The 17,550-nt window shown below is 49.8% G+C and overlaps 1 protein-coding gene and 1 pseudogene across 1 annotated transcript; both read left to right on the top strand.

Moving 5' to 3' along the window:
• Window positions 1–1,421: 1,421 nt before the first annotated feature.
• On the top strand, window positions 1,422–17,501 carry LOC128930360 (putative uncharacterized protein B3GALT5-AS1). The gene is made up of 3 exons (XM_078358599.1): window positions 1,422–1,529; window positions 2,267–2,341; window positions 16,977–17,501. Exons 1-3 carry the CDS (start codon window positions 1,422–1,424, stop codon window positions 17,358–17,360), a joined length of 567 nt encoding a protein of 188 aa, XP_078214725.1. The 3' UTR covers window positions 17,361–17,501.
• Window positions 7,536–13,259, top strand: LOC144580661 (torsin-1A-interacting protein 1 pseudogene; annotated as a pseudogene).
• Window positions 17,502–17,550: the final 49 nt, after the last annotated feature.

Here is a 17,550-nt window from a genome sequence, read left to right as displayed (position 1 = left end):
CACAGCCGACATGTGATCCTTCTTGCATAAAGATGACGTGAGCTAATGGGGAGTGGGGAGAGACCCCTCCCCCAAAAAAATTAGGAACATGGAGTCCAGAGCCTAAAAGGTGTAGAATCCCTTCAGAGAACGGACAGCCCTCAGAAGCTGGAGCGTCGGGTTGAAGGGAAGGCCTGTGAGGGTTCTGATGGGGAGGAACGCAGCAGCGGGTGGGACAGCAGTCACCAGCCGGGATTATTAAACTCCCACGCGATTCTGCACGCGGCTTCGTGCAGCTCCCGTTTCCTGGGGTAACCACGCGGGCCTGGCAGACTCACAGCCTAGCAGGGACAGACAGGATGCCAACTCAGGCAGCATCAGGTGGGGCAGGTACCAACCCAGAAAGGGCAGGAGGTGAGCCTGCCCGCCCTCCAGAGTGCTCCCTGCCCTCTCCCTCCCAGGCCCCAGTTGCTGTTCCCCCTATTCCCTTCCCACCCTTTCCTCCTTTCCCACCCAGCACCTTCTGCACCAAGAAGCACATCAGACCTCTGTCCAGCCATGGACACCTCAATTGAGCTGGCACCTGAGGGGCCTATGACACGGGGCAGGTATTTTTTTTTTTTAATAAAGATGGGGAGAAGGAAGGCACAGGGAAGATGGGAAAAAGGGCCTGGGAGACTGGGACTTAGGATCCTGCTCTGAGGGGCAGGAGGCCAGTTGCAGCAGTAGGGGCAGCAGCCAGGCTTGCGTATATGTCAATACCACCAGAGCAGTTAAATATATTTATTGTACCCCAAGTATAAAAATCAGGGAATCGTTTAAGTAGAATTTCAGCTTTGGGTGCTGGTGGTTTAACCGGAAGCTTCTTCCCCAAAATTGTCCTGGGGAGGAGGGTCCTCCATTTTTTGTTTCCAAGACCAAAGTAATTTAATTATACTACAAGCACTTCTTCATTTGAGTAGCTTGTTTTCAATTAAGCTGGTAAATGGTATAAAAACAAGGATGAGGGAACCATCCTGGAGGGGTAGCAGCCTCTGCATGGGGACAGTGTTCCAGCTGAGGCCCGGATGGTGGAAGGGCAGGAGAAGTGAGGAGGGAGCATTCCAGGCAGATCACAGCAAAGGTGACCACCCTGCAGCAGGAATGCACCTGCTTACTGCTCAGCGCTGCCATGTCGAAAATAGGCTGTAGCAGAGGGCAGATCACGGGTCAATGTGCGCAAATGGCTTAGCCCAGTGAACACTGCTGTGTGATGGGCGAGCCTTGGGTCTTGGGTCTTGAAAGAGAAAGAGAAAGCATCTGACCATCCATCCCAGGCCAGAGCTCATGATCTCAGGCTCTGACATTGGTCTTTGTTAAACTCTATGAGAGGCCAAAGCAGTGGCCCAGGCAGTGGTCTGCTCTGTCCCTGTCACTGTGGGGGTGGGTCCCACCTTTGAGCCATGCAAGCTTCTCTCCCACGGGAGAAGGATTTGCAGAGGCCAAGGCACCTTTTCCCCACATGCCTTCCACCACCCCACAAGGCCCTCCAGAGCCTGGTCCCAGTGACTGTCAGTCAAAACGTACAACCTTCCCCGTGCTTGCTGACACTCCTGTTTGGACTCAGGGTTCTTAACCTCAGCTCACCTGGCATTTTGGGTTAGCTAATTCCTTGCTGTGAGACTGTCCTGTGCACCTTGAGATGCTTAGCAGGACCCCTGGCCTCTACCCACTGGATGCCAGGAGCACCCCTGGAAGTTTTTTGAGGCCTGGAAAATGGTTTTCCCAGCAAAGCCACACACACACAAGTTGTGCAGTGTCTCCAGATTTGCCAAATGTCCTGTGGGAAGCAAAGTCACACCCAGTTGGGAATGGCTGCTCTCGTAGAAAGGAACAGGACCCAGTGCTCCACCAATAACTGTAGAAAGCATTTATCCATGACAGCTCCATGGATAAGAGCTACTTATCAGAGATTAAAGATTGTGCCCCATGACAGAGGACTGCAGCCAGTCCCTACCCCCATGCCAGCCTTCAGGTGCTCCTTCCAAAGGCCAGGCCCATGTCATTTCAAGACCTGCTCCTTCCCTTCCCTCTGCCTGGAAGGAACCTCTCCCAGATATTCATGGGACTTCCCTTGACTACACCCAACTCTCTGCTCAGAGACCACCTCCCCTTCCCTGACGCCCTGTTTAGTGCACACGACCTCCCACACCTCAGCCCCCCGATTTTGATCCTGCTGGGGCAGCATTGCCACCTGACATTTCGGGGTCCCTTTGCTCATTTGTCCATGCTCTGTCTCCCCTGACAGAACCAGACGTCAGGGTGCACCACTGCTCCCAAGCCAAGGCCCCCGCCTAGCACACGGGGGATGCTGGAACAATACTGAATAAACAAGGGGAAGGACGAACTGATGACATCCATGGGCAGTGGCTGGGGGTGCAGCAAGCGAGGGCTCTTTTTTTTTTTTTTGAGACAGAGTCTCGCTCTATCGCCAGGCTGGAGTGCAGTGGCCTGATCCCGACCCACTGCAACTTCCGTTTTCCGGTTTCAAGCAATTCTCCTGCCTCAGCCTCCCGAGTAGCTGGGATTACAGGCACACACCACAACGTCCGGCTAATTTTTTGTACTTTTAGTAGAGACGGGGTTTCGCCATGTTGGCCAGGATGGTCTCAATCTCTTGACCTCGTGATCCACCCACCTCAGCCTCTCAAAGTGCTGGAATTACAGGCGTGAGCCACCGTGCCCGGCCCTTCTTTTCTTTTTTTCATCTATCTCAAGACCCACTATCAAGGGCCCTTTTCTACCATGGGGTCTGGTTGTAAAATGTGCAAGTGTGTTCCTTCTCCCCTTCTGATCCAGGCTGGTGATGGTGGGAGGTGGGAGAGTTCACCTGCTGCTCACTCATCTCAAGGCAGCTCCAGCCACTACCAGCGGAAAATTCCTGCATTTCTGATTCAAAAACCTAAGTGAAACCAGCTTCCTGGCTGAGATGGCCCAGGGACCCTTATAAAAAATTAGAGAATCATCAGAAGTTTTTCAAGGCCTGGAAAATGGTTTTCCCAGCAAAGCCACAATACTAATTAGAATGTCTCTGCCTGGAAGGCTTTCCAGGCCCACAGCAGTTTGCTGAAGCATTAAACAAAGCTTTCTTCTGGAGCGAGGTGAAGCGTGGGAGAACAGAGTGGGCTATGGAACTGGGAATTGAATCCTGGAGGTAGCGGCTGCTGCCTAGAGTCTGAGGTGTGTGCCAGCAGTGTGGCTACTGCCCTGGGGTCCCTGGGAGGCACACCACTGCTTCATTGCCAGGATACCCTGCCCATGTGCGCTGACCTTGCCCCAAAAAACATGTTGACTTTTCCCCACATGGTTGGGGTACTTCACTGGGACTGCAGAACATGGTTATAACCACCACCCCTCCTAGGGAGCCAAGGAAACATGGCCCAAGCCAGGGCAGCCCACGTGGCTGTAGCATGACAATTGTGAGTTACACGGATAGGCAAGGCCGTGGCCAGTTGTACCCTATGGGTTAGGATGAAGGTGGCCCCTCATTGCTGTAAGTAGGTGGAACCACACCTGCCCAGATAATGAAGGAATTCACTCTCTGAATGAAACCAGAAGCATTATGCTGGTTAAGAGAACGTCACATTAACAGAAGGAAGCTGTGTTTGGATGGTCCCTGGTCACCTCTGAAAAAACACAGCCTTCCAGCCCTGAGGCCACAGGGAAGGTATGGCAGCCATTTGTAAGCATGCATCAGTAAGCTTTTTATTTCAGACTTTCAAAGATGTTTTAATTTGATTCGGGGTTATTCCTGAATAATGCAACTTTATGACACATGAAAAACCAAGAACACTTGAAAAATGATCACCACCTTTCACTGTTGAGCTGGCTTCTCATACGAAATTCTTGGCACAACGCACCCCCCTTCACCCAGGGCTGTGCCCTTCCTGACATTTCTGGTGCATTCTGGAGCATATAAACCTAAACCGATTCTAAGGTCTCAAAAATAAAGGTCCATCTGGAATCTTAAGCACGGAAGTTCCAAGCCAGGGAGGAGATGGGGTGGTAAGAACACGTAAAGTTTGGGCAACTCAGTTTTGTAACCTACCTCTTGCCCCATAAATAGGCTCTATTTATGGAGCTTTCCATAAGCTTTACAGCAATGCTCTTATCGTGCCCACTGCACAGGTGGGGAAACTGGGAGGCTATAAAACTCGGTTTTGTAACCTCTTGCCCCATACATAGTTATATGTTTATAACTGAGATGGGCTAGCCGTGCCCATAGGGCTTGAAAGAAAAAGAGAGAGCATCCATCCCTCCATAAATGTATAACTATTTAAATATATAACTACTTAAATAGTTATATATTTATGGAGCAAGAGGTTACAAAACCAAGTTTTATAACCCCCCAGTTTCCCCACCTGTGCAGTGGGCACGATAAGAGCATTGTTGGAAAGCTATGGAAAGCTGGTGCAGCCAAATGCCCAGGGACTCCTATGGCGCTCTGTGATTTCTTTTTGGTAACACAACAATTCTCAGGCATGTGTTTTCTTTTGAGACTGAGACTCGCTCTGTCGCCCAGGCTGGAGTGCAGTGGCCTGATCTTGGTTCACTGCAACCTCCACCTCCCAGGTTCAAGCAATCCTCCTGCCTCAGACTCCCGAATAGCTGAGATTACAGGTGCCCACCACTATGCCCAGGTAATTTTTGTATTTTTAGCAGAGTCAAAGTTTTACCATATTGGCCAGGCTGGTCTCGAACTCCTAACCTCCAATGATCCACCCACCACCTCAGCCTCTCAAAGTGCTGGGATTGCAAGTGTGAGCCACTGTGCCCGGCCAGTTCTCAGGCATTTTTGTGTCTGTTTGTCTTCATTTCTATCTTTACTACTAGCCTCCTCCATGGCTCTTCCTGACTTCTGCTTCCCCAGTGACTATCACGGTTCCTGAGATATAACAGGCACTCCAGCCAGGTGTTAAGTGAATAAACCAAGTAAAACCAACACACTGCCTAAACATGGCGAACACCCACATAATAATAACAGCACCATTTATCTTTAACACATGATTTGACCTTTGGCTTTTAGACCACAAGGGCCTTTAGATAGCGCAGTAAGCTTGGTAGGAAAGTTGGTCACTTTAAAATTAGTTTAATTTATAGCAATATTGGAAAAGAGGAGCTAAAGGCAGTCTCACTTCCAACATGCAAACAAGTGAAAACCACTTTGTTTTAGTCCTTTCTGTATTTCTCCCAGAGAAGGGAATAAAAATTTCGATTTAAAAATGTGGGATAAACTAGGTTAGGTAGTATGCACCTGTAATCCTACCTACCTGGAAAGTGAGGCAGGAAAATCACTTGAGATCAAGAATTCAAGACCAGCCTGGCCAACATGGTGAAACTCCGTCTCTACTAAAAATACAAAAATTAGCCAGGAGTGGTGGTGCACTCCTGTAATCCCAACTACTTAGGAGGCTGAGGCAGGAGACTCACTTAAACCTGGGAGGTTGCAGTGAGCCGAGATCATGCCACTGCATTCCAGCCTGGGTGACAGAGTGAGACTCTGTCTCAGAAAAAAAAAAAAGAGGGATCTCTTTCATAGAAACAGGGTCTCTCTGTTGCCAGGGTGGTCTTTTTTTAACTTAATTTTTTGTATAGACAGAGGTCTTTCTATATTGTCCAGACTATATTTCTATATTGTCTCAAACTCCTGGACTCGAGCCATCCCTCCCAAACTCCCAGGATGACAGGCCGTACCCAGGGTGTCTTTCTATCTGTCACTAGTGAACCTGACTTCTTCAGAGTACAGCATCCGTGGATGTGCCGTGTTGCATGCAGCTAACCAGTGCTTGGAGAGACTGAACTTAAGCTGTTTTCAACTCAGACCCAAGGACTGCCTGTTCCTTCGCAGAACCACCTAGTACACAGAATTAGACATAGTAAAATTGTTTTGTAATTGCTGTATTTTGTGATCAAATGCAATAATTGATGTGGTGGGGGCGCAGTTGCACACACCTGTAATCCCAGCCACAGTGAGGCTGAGTGAGCTATGATTGGAAAGGAAGCAGAAAGTAGAATTCTGAAATAATAGAATTGATTTTTTTTCAACCTGCATAGCACCACTGTCATGTTAAGAAGTCTTCAGAATCATTTCCTACCCTCTCAAGGAACCCATTCTCTCAAGGCACACACTGTTCCTGTCGGAGAGGCTGTCTCCCTACACCATTCCTGTCAGAGGCTCCCTATACCATTCCTGTCAGAGAGGCTGTCTCCCTACACCATTCCTGTTGGAGGCTGTCTCCCTACACCATTCCTGTCGGAAGCTGTCTTCCTACACTGTTCCTGTCGGAGGCTCCCTACACCATTCCTGTCAGAGAGGCTGTCTCCGTACACCATTCCTGTCGGAGGCTGTCTCCCTACACCATTCCTGTCGGAGGCTGTCTCCCTACACCGTTCCTGTCAGAGGCTGTCTCCCTACACCATTCCTGTCGGAGGCTGTCTCCCTACACCGTTCCTGTCGGAGGCTGTCTCCCTACACCGTTCCTGTCGGAGGCTGTCTCCCTACACCGTTCCTGTCGGAGAGGCTGTCTCCCTACACCGTTCCTGTCGGAGAGGCTGTCTCCATACACCGTTCCTGTCAGAGGCTGTCTCCCTACACCGTTCCTGTCGGAGAGGCTGTCTCCCTACACCGTTCCTGTCGGAGAGGCTGTCTCCATACACCGTTCCTGTCGGAGGCTGTCTCCCTACACCGTTCCTGTCGGAGAGGCTGTCTCCCTACACCGTTCCTGTCGGAGAGGCTGTCTCCCTACACCGTTCCTGTCGGAGAGGCTGTCTCCCTACACCGTTCCTGTCGGAGAGGCTGTCTCCCTACACCGTTCCTGTCGGAGAGGCTGTCTCCCTACACCGTTCCTGTCGGAGAGGCTGTCTCCATACACCGTTCCTGTCGGAGGCTGTCTCCATACACCGTTCCTGTCGGAGAGGCTGTCTCCCTACACCGTTCCTGTCGGAGAGGCTGTCTCCCTACACCGTTCCTGTCGGTGGCTGTCTCCCTACACCGTTCCTGTCGGAGGCTGTCTCCCTACACCGTTCCTGTCGGAGGCTGTCTCCCTACACCGTTCCTGTCGGAGGCTGTCTCCCTACACCGTTCCTGTCGGAGGCTCCCTACACCGTTCCTGTCAGAGAGGCTGTCTCCCTACACCATTCCTGTCAGAGGCTCCCTACACCATTCCTGTCAGAGAGGCTGTCTCCCTACACCATTCCTGTCAGAGGCTCCCTACACCATTCCTGTCGGAGAGGCTGTCTCCCTACACCGTTCCTGTCGGAGGCTGTCTCCCTACACCGTTCCTGTAGGAGGCTGTCTCCCTACACCGTTCCTGTCGGAGAGGCTGTCTCCCTACACCGTTCCTGTCGGAGGCTGTCTCCCTACACCGTTCCTGTCGGAGGCTGTCTCCCTACACCGTTCCTGTAGGAGGCTGTCTCCCTACACCGTTCCTGTCGGAGACTGTCTCCCTACACCGTTCCTGTCGGAGGCTGTCTCCCTACACCGTTCCTGTAGGAGGCTGTCTCCCTACACCGTTCCTGTAGGAGGCTGTCTCCCTACACCGTTCCTGTCGGAGACTGTCTCCCTACACCGTTCCTGTCGGAGGCTGTCTCCCTACACCGTTCCTGTCGGAGGCTGTCTCCCTACACCGTTCCTGTCGGAGGCTGTCTCCCTACACCGTTCCTGTCTGAGGCTGTCTCCCTACACCGTTCCTGTTGGAGGCTGTCTCCCTACACCGTTCCTGTCAGAGAGGCTGTCTCCCTACACCGTTTCTGTCAGAGGCTGTCTCCCTAGTGCTAAATGATTTTTTGATGCATTGAAAATTAAATTCACACTCAAAGACTTTTCTGCATTTGAGGAGATTTTCATGTACCCTGAGCTCTGTCAAAAGAGGTACATTGAGCCAGGCACAGTGGCACATGCCTGTAATCCCAGCACTTTGGGGACATCCAGGTGGGCCAATCATGAGGTCAGGAGTTCGAGACCAGCCTGGCCAACATGGTGAAACACTGTCTCTACTAAAAATACAAAAAATTAGCCAGACGTGGTAGCAGGCGCCTATAATCCCAGCTACTCAGGAGGGTGAGGCAGGAGAATCACTTGAACCCGGCAGGCGGAGGTTGCAGTGAGCCAAGACTGCACCACAGCATTCCAACCTGGGCAACAGAGCAAGACTTCATCTCAAAAAAAAAAGGTACATTGAAGAGAGGGTAGTTGTGGGACCATTTGTAAGAGAGGGCATTGACTGGAAGCCTATAAATTCTGGAGTGGAAACTTAAAAAGTTGATCATCCTTTGAGGGTGGACACAAGGAAAAAATAAAATATTTCTCCTTCAGGAACACAGTGGCATAAGAGAAACCCACCTGCTGATAACTGACCATGCCAGCAGTTAGACCAAGACGCAGAAGCAAACAGAACCTGAATAAGATGTAACGGTGCCTACAATCCCAGCACTTACAGAGGCCAAGGCGGGAAGATTCCTTGAGCTCAGGAGTTCAAGACTAGCCTGGACAACACAGCAAGATCTCGTATCTATTTAAAAAATAAAAAGAATGAAATTAGCTGCACTTGTAATTGGTGGCACACGCCTGTGTTCCCATGAAATGTGTTTGTGGGCCTCCAAGGTCTTAAACCAGGTCAGAGATGTTTTGTTGGGGAAGGGGGCTTTCAGCCCACCGAACACCCCTGTCCCACCATAGCCCCAGAGGTACCACCCTGGGCTCTGCCGAGTGCTGCTTCAACACCTCCAGATGGGAGGAGAGGGACCTTTCCTTACAGTTCTAAGCCCCACGTCAGTCATGGGACCCCCCTACAAAATATCAAGGAAGCTAAAAGAAGTCAGAGGGCAGGTGGCTTCCCATGACTTACCTCGGACACTCCTTGTGTCTCCCCTCCTCCTGCCTATTAGGCTTCTTCTCGCTGGCTGGGCCCACACGTGGGTGTGCGGGTGTGGAGGATGGGATCCCAGTATCACTCAGCAGCATGCTTCTTGTCAGCGTTCTGCAAAGGGGAGAAATCATGTGTCAACCAGAAGCTTTTAAGTGATAATATGAGGGCCTCCTACTTGCATCCAACAGAACACTGCAGCTTTCAAAGCACTTTCTAGACACTCAGTGTCACTCAAGCTTCCAATAATCCCACCGGCCGGGATGGGAGGGAGGTGTTGAAATTGAGATTCGCTGGTGACTGAGCCCCTCTTGTCACCTCACTGTCCCAGGTCCACAGTGGAGATGCAGGAAAGGTGCTTTGAACCTCACCGGGCACCTGGTAAACCCTCAGTCCACGTTAGCGCTGGTCATTTGGTAGTGACTCAGGAGCTCGCCACTAGGAAGTGGGGGGCTAGGAACTGGGACCCAGACCTCTAAGTTCCCCCCGGGACCTCTTGCTCACTCTGCTGTTTGAGGGTCTAGCCCAGAAGCATTTTTGGATCTCCAAAACAAAGTAAAAAGTGCTAGCAATGCTTGGTGAATTGATAACACTGATGTGAGGGCTCTATTTTCCATGATTTACCATGATTGGTTTTATTGAGTAAAGCCTGGGAAAAAGAATTCGATGTCAATTTAGAACACCCCGGAAGTGAGAGAAAGCACGTACTAGCTTCAGTCTAGGCAGCGGGGGCAGCCGCGACCCCAGGAAGCCGAGGAGATGAAGACACAAAGGGCTGCCTGCCTCAGCAGCAGCGCTCACAGCAGCCTCCGCCACAGCCGTCTCCTGCTACAACCAGGAGTGGCCTGTGGGACTCTCATTCCTCTGAAGACAATAAACCATCTTCCCAAAGTGATTTAAGCCAAACGATCTCAAAGAACACTGTCAGGGGCACACAAGAGGCTCCAGCGGTGAGTGAAGATCTTGTCATCCGCTTATGTCAGCCCCGGCTTATGAAGCCCAAGAATCTGATTCAACATACAAAACAAATGGAAATACGAAAATGAGTGAATTAGCAGCTACCAGCGTCCAAGAGAAGGTCAGTTTCTCTGAAGAAGAAACTGAAGAAGATGATCAAGACGGCTCTTACAGCAGGGCTACTGCTGCTAGGGCCAGATCCAGGGATTCTGCTGAATCCTGATATCAAACCAGCAGATCATCTGGTCAATATACAGAATCCTTCTGACAGTCATCACAAAGTCAAAACTTCACAGCTCATGATAAGCAACCTTCAGTGCTGAGCTCAGGATATCCTAAAACTCCCCGGAAACGGACCCAACAACCTGCAAGAATAAGGACGGGGATGCAAAATGACAGCATTCAGAAATCAGAGCTTGGAAACCAGTCACCATCATCCTCCAGCCAACAAGTGACTGGACAACCTCAAAATGCATCTTTTACCAAGAGGAACTGGTGGTGGCTACTTCCTGTGACAGCTGCTCTCGCCTCTGGGAGTTTTTGTTCTTTAGTACTGCTGAGGCACAAACCACTGCTGTTCAAGAGGTCCAGAACCAGCTAAATCAACTTAAGAATAAATACCAAGGTCAAGATGAGAAGCTAAACATTCCTGGAAAAACATCTTTTTTTTTTTTTTTTTTTGAGACAGAGTCTTGCTCTGTCTCCCAGAGGCTGGGAGTGCAGTGGCGCAATCTCAGCTCACTGCAACCTCCGCCTCCCAGGTTCAAGTATTTCTCTGCCTCAGCCTCCCAAGCAGCTGGGATTACAGGCACACACCACCACGCCTGGCTAATTTTTTGTATTTTTTAGTAGAGACGGGGTTTCACCATGTTGTCCAGGCTGGTCTCAAACCCCTGACCTCAGGTGATCCACCTGCCTCAGCCTCCCAAAATGCTGTGATAACAGGCAGGAGCCACGGCATCTGATCAATATTATGTATTATTATTATTATTGTTGTTCTTGTTATTGTTAAGCTCTGAGCCAGTCATTATTCTAAATGTTTGACATTTCTTTCTCACTATAATTTTGTGAGGTGGATGCTATTTTTCTCCCATTTTACAGATGAGAAAACTGAGCCACAGCGGAACCAAATAATTGGCCCAGGTGAAGCAATCTCCTGACACACAGAAATAGCCTAAAGTTATAACATGCCTATGACTTTGTCAGTCCACCTCATTCCTCTCCCGCTCTTTAGACTGACTTCGGACTTCATTGGTTTTGGTTTTTGTTTTGAGACAGAGGCTCACTCCATCACCCAGGCTGGAGTGCAGTGGCACAATCTCAGCCCCCACCTCCTGGGCTCCAGCAGTCCTCTCACCTCAGCCTCCCGAGTGGCTGGGATTACAGGTGTGCACCACCACACCTGGCTAATTTGTGTATATTTTCTGTAGAGATGGGGTTTTGCCACATTGACCAGGCTGGTCTTGAACTCCTGGCCTCGAGTTATCTGCCCACCTGGGCCTCCCAAAGTGCTGAGATTACAGGCATGAGCCACCACACCCGGCCGCTTCTCCCCCTTTTTATGGTAAATAGTATGACTCGCCTACAGAGAAGGGGAAGAATTCGGCCTACAGAGCTTCCCACTTTACCCTGAGGTGAGTGAGAGGCCGGCAGTATTCAGCGTGGATGCATTTCAAAGAAGGAATCCGTAAAGCCGTCATTAGCCCCTAGCTGGAGGCCGGACAAAATTCCTTTAAAAGGGAGATAAGGAACTAATTACCCTACTTTCATCTGAGGCAAAACACCAAGAAATGGGGCGAAGAGCAGTAAGAAAAATTAATTAGAGGCAAAGTAAAAATGGAAAAGGGAGATCACTGGAAAAAAGAGTGAGATCTTCCCTTTAGGGCTAGGAAAAGCCTGCAGCCCATTTCCCAAATTTCTTCCTCTTCTACAGACTCAAAAACATGACTCAGAAACGCCTGCATCGTTTGTGCATTTTAGGGCAGCCTTCACGGAAGTCGGTACACTGGCTGTTCAAATGCATTTAGAATGAAAACAAAACCACTAAACAGAGTCTCGGATCTCATGCGTGACAACTTGGGGAGACCCTGTCTGCACAATGTTATAATGCAGGCCTTCTCAGAGCCTTTATTTTGGGTTGAGAATTGATGTGCAAGAGGAGCATGGGGAACTCAATATTTTCCAAGCATCTGGAAATGAAACCCATTTTTCAAAGATCATGTTGTAGGACTAGAGTTTCAAGAGCTCTGCTTTGGGTAATGGTGTTCTAAAGTAAATAAATCCAAGGGAAATAAATCAATAAATGTGTGATACGTGTTATTTCTGCCATTACCTGATACTCATTTGACACCATGAAATTGAAGTCCATGAACACAGATGGCGGGAAGCTTGTTGAGGCCTTTGGAACCTGAGAAGTGAAAATCTTTGCAGAAACTTGAGTTTCTGACATCTGTGGAGCCAGACCACACTCTCACCAAAGCCCAGACGGCAGAAAATAACTGCTATGCGAGGAAAGAAGTGTGAGTGTTTTAAGAAAAGCCAACTCTTCGTGACATGCTTTTCAGGCACAGATCCCTCTCTCCCTGAACCAGGCTATCACGGCACTTTGTACTTTGCCACGACCCCCCCAAAAGCAGCTGGGGAAGGACTGAGTTTGCCATATGCCTTGTCTAAAGAAAAGCAAGAGGAAAGCAGGATGCTCCAAATTTCCTTGCTCAGATGAGACCCAGCCGCTGTACCATGGACTGGCACAGGCTGACAGAACGCACAAGCGTGGGAACACCAGCCCAAGCCACCGCTTCACCCACAGAAGGAGGCGCGGGCAGGCTTCTCCAGGCCACACCCCTCCTGGGCACGCCTCCGAGCTGGGCAACGCTTGGGCCTGGGCTCTGCCTCTCCTGACCAAGTTCCCGCATGCTCACCAAGGCTTACAAGGCTGATTGAGGGCAGGGAAAGGGGTGAAAAGCAGAGAAGGCAGGCAGATGCCTCGGGGGCCTTTCCACTGGCTTCCCCACCAACCCACTGGACCTTCTGTGACTGCTTTTCTGGGGGCAGTGTCACCATCCACCCGACACTCCGATCAGAAGCTGCAGGTCTCCCCTCTCACTCCCTCCCAAATTGCAGTCACTTCTCCCTAAGCATGTCTTTTGGGTCCAGCTTCTCCGTCCACCCCACCCCAGGCCTCACCATTTCTGGCAGGTGCTTTGCAGCCACCCCATACCTGGTCTCCCTCCTGAGCTCCATGTTAGAAGAATCTGATCTATTTCAATCAAGTCCTTGCTTGAAAACCATGATTATGCCTGGCCAGAGCCATGCACACGAGAAAGCCCATTCATGGTCTGCCCCCGAGCTGCCCACCCAGTCTTACTGCTGACTGGGTGCTGCACAGCCCCTCCCACCAGCCATGCTGACCGTCCACCATTTGTGACACAGAACTCTAGCATTATTTGTTTCTGTCCCACCTACACTTCCCTTCCCCAGGCCCCTAGGAAACTCCTGTTCAGCCATCAAAACCCACCTCCCATGAGCCCTTCTCTCTCTCTCCTGCCCCAGGCATGTCTGTCCTCCTCCTGTAGCAGCACACAGCTCACTGCACTGTGGGGGTGACGGTCCCTTGCCCTGCATGCTGCTCATCTCATCTGGGGGAGAGGACCCAATGTGATTTGCTTTTATGTTCACGAACTTGGCATGGTGTTACCATGTAAGTGTTAAGTCCGCCACGAGTGGATGCTGAAGCCCTCCCAGCCTGCTCACGCCTCCTCTAGGAGCCGACCCTCTGCATCAGGCTGGCTGAGGAGGGAGAAAAGAGCAAGAAGCAGCAGCTCTTCTTTTCATTCTCTAGTTTCTCTCCCCCGTCGCTGAATACAACCAACATCAGTCATTCAGGTGAAATTATGGAAGAGCCATATTGAAACCAGAGTGATATTTGCAGAAGAAGTCGCACATTAGGGTAAGGCTGCAGCACTGCCCGGGACAGCAGCCTCCGGCCACAATGAAGCTCCAGGAGTAGGGGTGGGTAGTTTGGAGTGGGGGCGGGTGTAGTTTGGAATGGGGAGGGGTAGTTTGGAGTGGGGGAGGGTAGTTTGGAGGGAGGAGGCTTGATCCATATTTGGAGGTTGGCATTTTTGTTGACTTTGCCACTCACTTTAATCCTGGGTCACAAGAAGAGGACTTTGGGGAATGATCCTCTGAACTATTATTTCTTGCTTATCCACTGAATTACACTTAAAATTTCAACAATACGTCCTCATTGGGAGCCTCATGCAAACGAGTCAGGATCCCTCATATTATCCAAGTTCTGCCTACGGAACTATAAGCAGGACATGTATGTATTCCTATTGATGACTGACAGTGACTCCACTGTCAGCCATGAAAGAACTCCCTTGTGTAAGAAAGTGCAGTGCCATGCAGTTAGTGAATAAAGTTCTGGAAAAATGGAACCATTAGAGTTAAACCAATATATTTAGAAAATCTAGGAAACCCAGTAAATGGGTAGGTAGAACTCTGCAGTGGACTCAGGGTTCGTCACAGACAGAGGCGGTAAAGTAATTCACCCAGGCCTCGGAATAGGAGCAGCAACGAACATTTTCCACATCAAAGGTTTTAATCTTAGAAAAGGGATCACAAAAAAGACACATCATTCATCTTATTTTATAGAATTAGAAAATGGTTTAAGTGATTAATGCCTAGATCTTCCAATCTCTAAACGGAGCACTATAAATTTTAGACATCTATTTTTTTAGTGATAATAATAGCTGTTCTGAAATGTTCAGCTTCTCACTGGGAAAAAAAAAAAAAAGAAGAAAAGAAAAAGTCGCGATTCAATAATTTACTCGACCCAATTCTTTCTTGTAGAGTTCTACAGGATGAGCCATCATTGTCACAGTTTTCATGCCTGACCTGTCTCCAGAGCTCTTCAAACCTTCGGAAGCAAGAATGTTTTTATCTGCTATCCTCCAGAATCACCCTCAGGTTACCTGACCCCACTAAATCGAAAATGGGGGTAAAAATCTCTGCTGCAAATTCCTCCTGGCTCTGCCACCTTGGCCAGTCATTCCACCAAACCGATCGTGCCTTGCAGATGAAAGTCGTCAAACTGAAAGGGAAGTGGTCGTTGCAAACTGATTTCCTAATTGATCTCTTTGTTCAACCTGCATCTACAGGGGAGTTTCTGTGTCCCAAGCAGTGCTGGATGCTGAGGTACAAAGAGTGCATCCTGGAGGTCCTTAAGGAAGAAGCAGTCCCAGCCTGTAAAAGGCTCCCAGCAGAAAGAGGAAATGTGTGAGTGAATCAGACTCAAAAGAGCATGGGGAAAGATGTCACCGCAGCTGGGGGTGGGATGGGGGGTAGGGTGGGGGAGAGGGTGGTGGTCTCCTCCCAGCTTTCCCAGACAGGCTGCCTCACCTCTAGCTAGCAAGGTCAACTGCACACAGAGGTAACCGTTGGGGCAAGCAGCTGGAAACTTTAGCCTCTTTCCCGGCAGGCTCCAGGAGCCTCCATTTCACGGCTGAGGCTTCTATCCGTCCCTCCTTCCCTGCTGCACAGGAAACCCTTCCTGCCTCTTCTCTGGCATTGAGCCCCTGACTCTTCCATCCAGCTTCCAGCTCAGCCCAACTTAATTTACTCTCTGTGTCTCTGTTCATCACTGGTGACTCTTCAGCCTTGGGGCTACCCAATGCCAGCTCAAGGCCCCGCTGAGCCAGCCTGGACCCCACCTGCACCATGGAGATGGGGACTTGGTCACAGCGATTAAAGTAGACAGTGGGGGTCAGAGAGGCCAGGAATGGAAGGAACTTAAATAAAGCCACAGGCAAGTAGGTTCATTTGCTTGAGCTGCTGTAAGACCCACAGACTGGGCAGTTTCACTAACAGGCATTTATCTGCCCACAGTTCTGGAGGCTAGAAGTCTGCGATCAAGGGCTCAGCAGGGTGGATTTCTTCTGAGGCCTCTGTTAAATGGTAAACTGAGGCACCATTAAAGTTTAGAGTTTATTTGTAAAAACATCAATTCAAACAGCTCCAAGCCAGAAGTGGTTGGATACTCTACTGAGCATAAAGCCAGTAAGGCCTCCTAAGAGTTTTAGATCTTGCTTGATTTGCAAACATAAGCAAAACTTAGGTTGAGCTATTTTTTGTAAATGCCTATATTTAAAAAAAAAAAAAAAGGGTAGCCAGTTAGGAGCCCCGGATTAACTTATATAACTCAAGACTTTCCAGCAGGAAAGACTGAATAAAACAGCTATACAGTTATAATCACTCAAATATTTTCTTTGCTTTACTTCCGTGTCCACCCTAGGTTTGTCATCAAGATTAAGCGTCAGGACGAATATGAGAAAAGCCTTTTGGAAACAATGTGTGTAAATATTATCTCAGTCACTTTATAGAAAGGAAGTTCGAGGAGAAAAAGGAAAGCAGCACTCTATTATGCCGCAGGCGAATCATGGCTGAACCAAACACGCCCCCGCGATGAGCATTCCTGGTGCCCCACATCCTCCCACAGACGGCAGATGGTCCACGGTGCGGGAGAAGACTCGTGTGTGCATACACATGAGGCTGCCCTGACAGAGAGACCAGGCTAATCCTGCTTCCTGGTGATTGTGGCTTCCTTGTCCCCAGGAGGTCTTAGTTTAATTAACTTAGCAGATGTTTATGAGGCAGTGAATATGCATAGCCTAGGAGGTCCATGACAGAACGAAGGGCCCTGGGTCTGATTTAGGCATCCCCGTATACCTAGCACCTTCGACACATCTGTGTGGCACAACATAGTCTCCCAATAAATACCTGATTGACAGACTGTCAGGCACTGGGCTAGGGACAAGGGTCAGAGCGCAGCACTCAGCACATGCACTATGTTGTGTTAGAAGCAAAGTTCTCCAAGCACAGAGAAGAATGTAATTCATTCTGCTCTGTCATCAGGGGCAGGGCAGTGTTGCTCAGGGATGGCCGTGGAAGCTGGGCCTTCCAGGACAGGTGAGATTTTAACTTAGTGGCAAGCTAGAGAACAGGTGCTCCCCACAGCAGCATCAGCACGCAAGAAAGCATGCAAATGAGGACATGTGCGGGGGCAATGTTTCCCATGGCTGCCGGAATAAACTGCTACTAGCATAGTTTAAAACAAGACCAGTGTATTATCTTACACTTTCTGGGGGAGGTCAGAAATCTCACAGGCTCTGCTGGCTTCTGTGCTTTGTCTCTCAAGGCCAAAATCAAGGTGTCATCGGGGCTGAGCTCTGGGGGAGAATCCACATCCAGACTCATTGGGGTTGCTGGCAGAATCCAGCTGTGTGGATTTGTGGGAAAGAAGTCCTTGTTTCCTTGCTGGCTGTTGGCCAGGGGTTGCCCTCAGCATCTGGAGGCCACCTGCCCTCCCTGGCTCATGGCCCATCTCATCCTGACAGCCAGCATCCGTGGAAAGAGCCCCTCTTGCACTGTGACTCTCTCCCGCCTCTTCCACTTTCTATGGCTTGTCTGCCCCTCTCTGTCATCTTTAAGAGTGCATGTGAGTATATCAGACCCACCTGAATCAGCCAGGATATTCTCCCCATTTTAAGATCTGCAGCCTTAATTCTACCTGCAAAGTCCCTTTTGCCATGTAATGTGCCATATTCACAGGTGTCAGGGATCAGAGGGCCGGTATCTTGGGGGACCATTATTCTGCCAGCCACACAGGGCCTGATATGGTCTGGCTCTTTGTCCCCACCCAAATCTCATC

The sequence above is a fragment of the Callithrix jacchus genome, chromosome 21 (assembly GCF_049354715.1).
Source record: "Callithrix jacchus isolate 240 chromosome 21, calJac240_pri, whole genome shotgun sequence".
Classification (NCBI taxonomy): Eukaryota; Metazoa; Chordata; class Mammalia; order Primates; family Cebidae; genus Callithrix; species Callithrix jacchus.
Note: the sequence above shows the minus strand (reverse complement) of the source record. Positions and strands in the feature narration are given on the sequence as shown.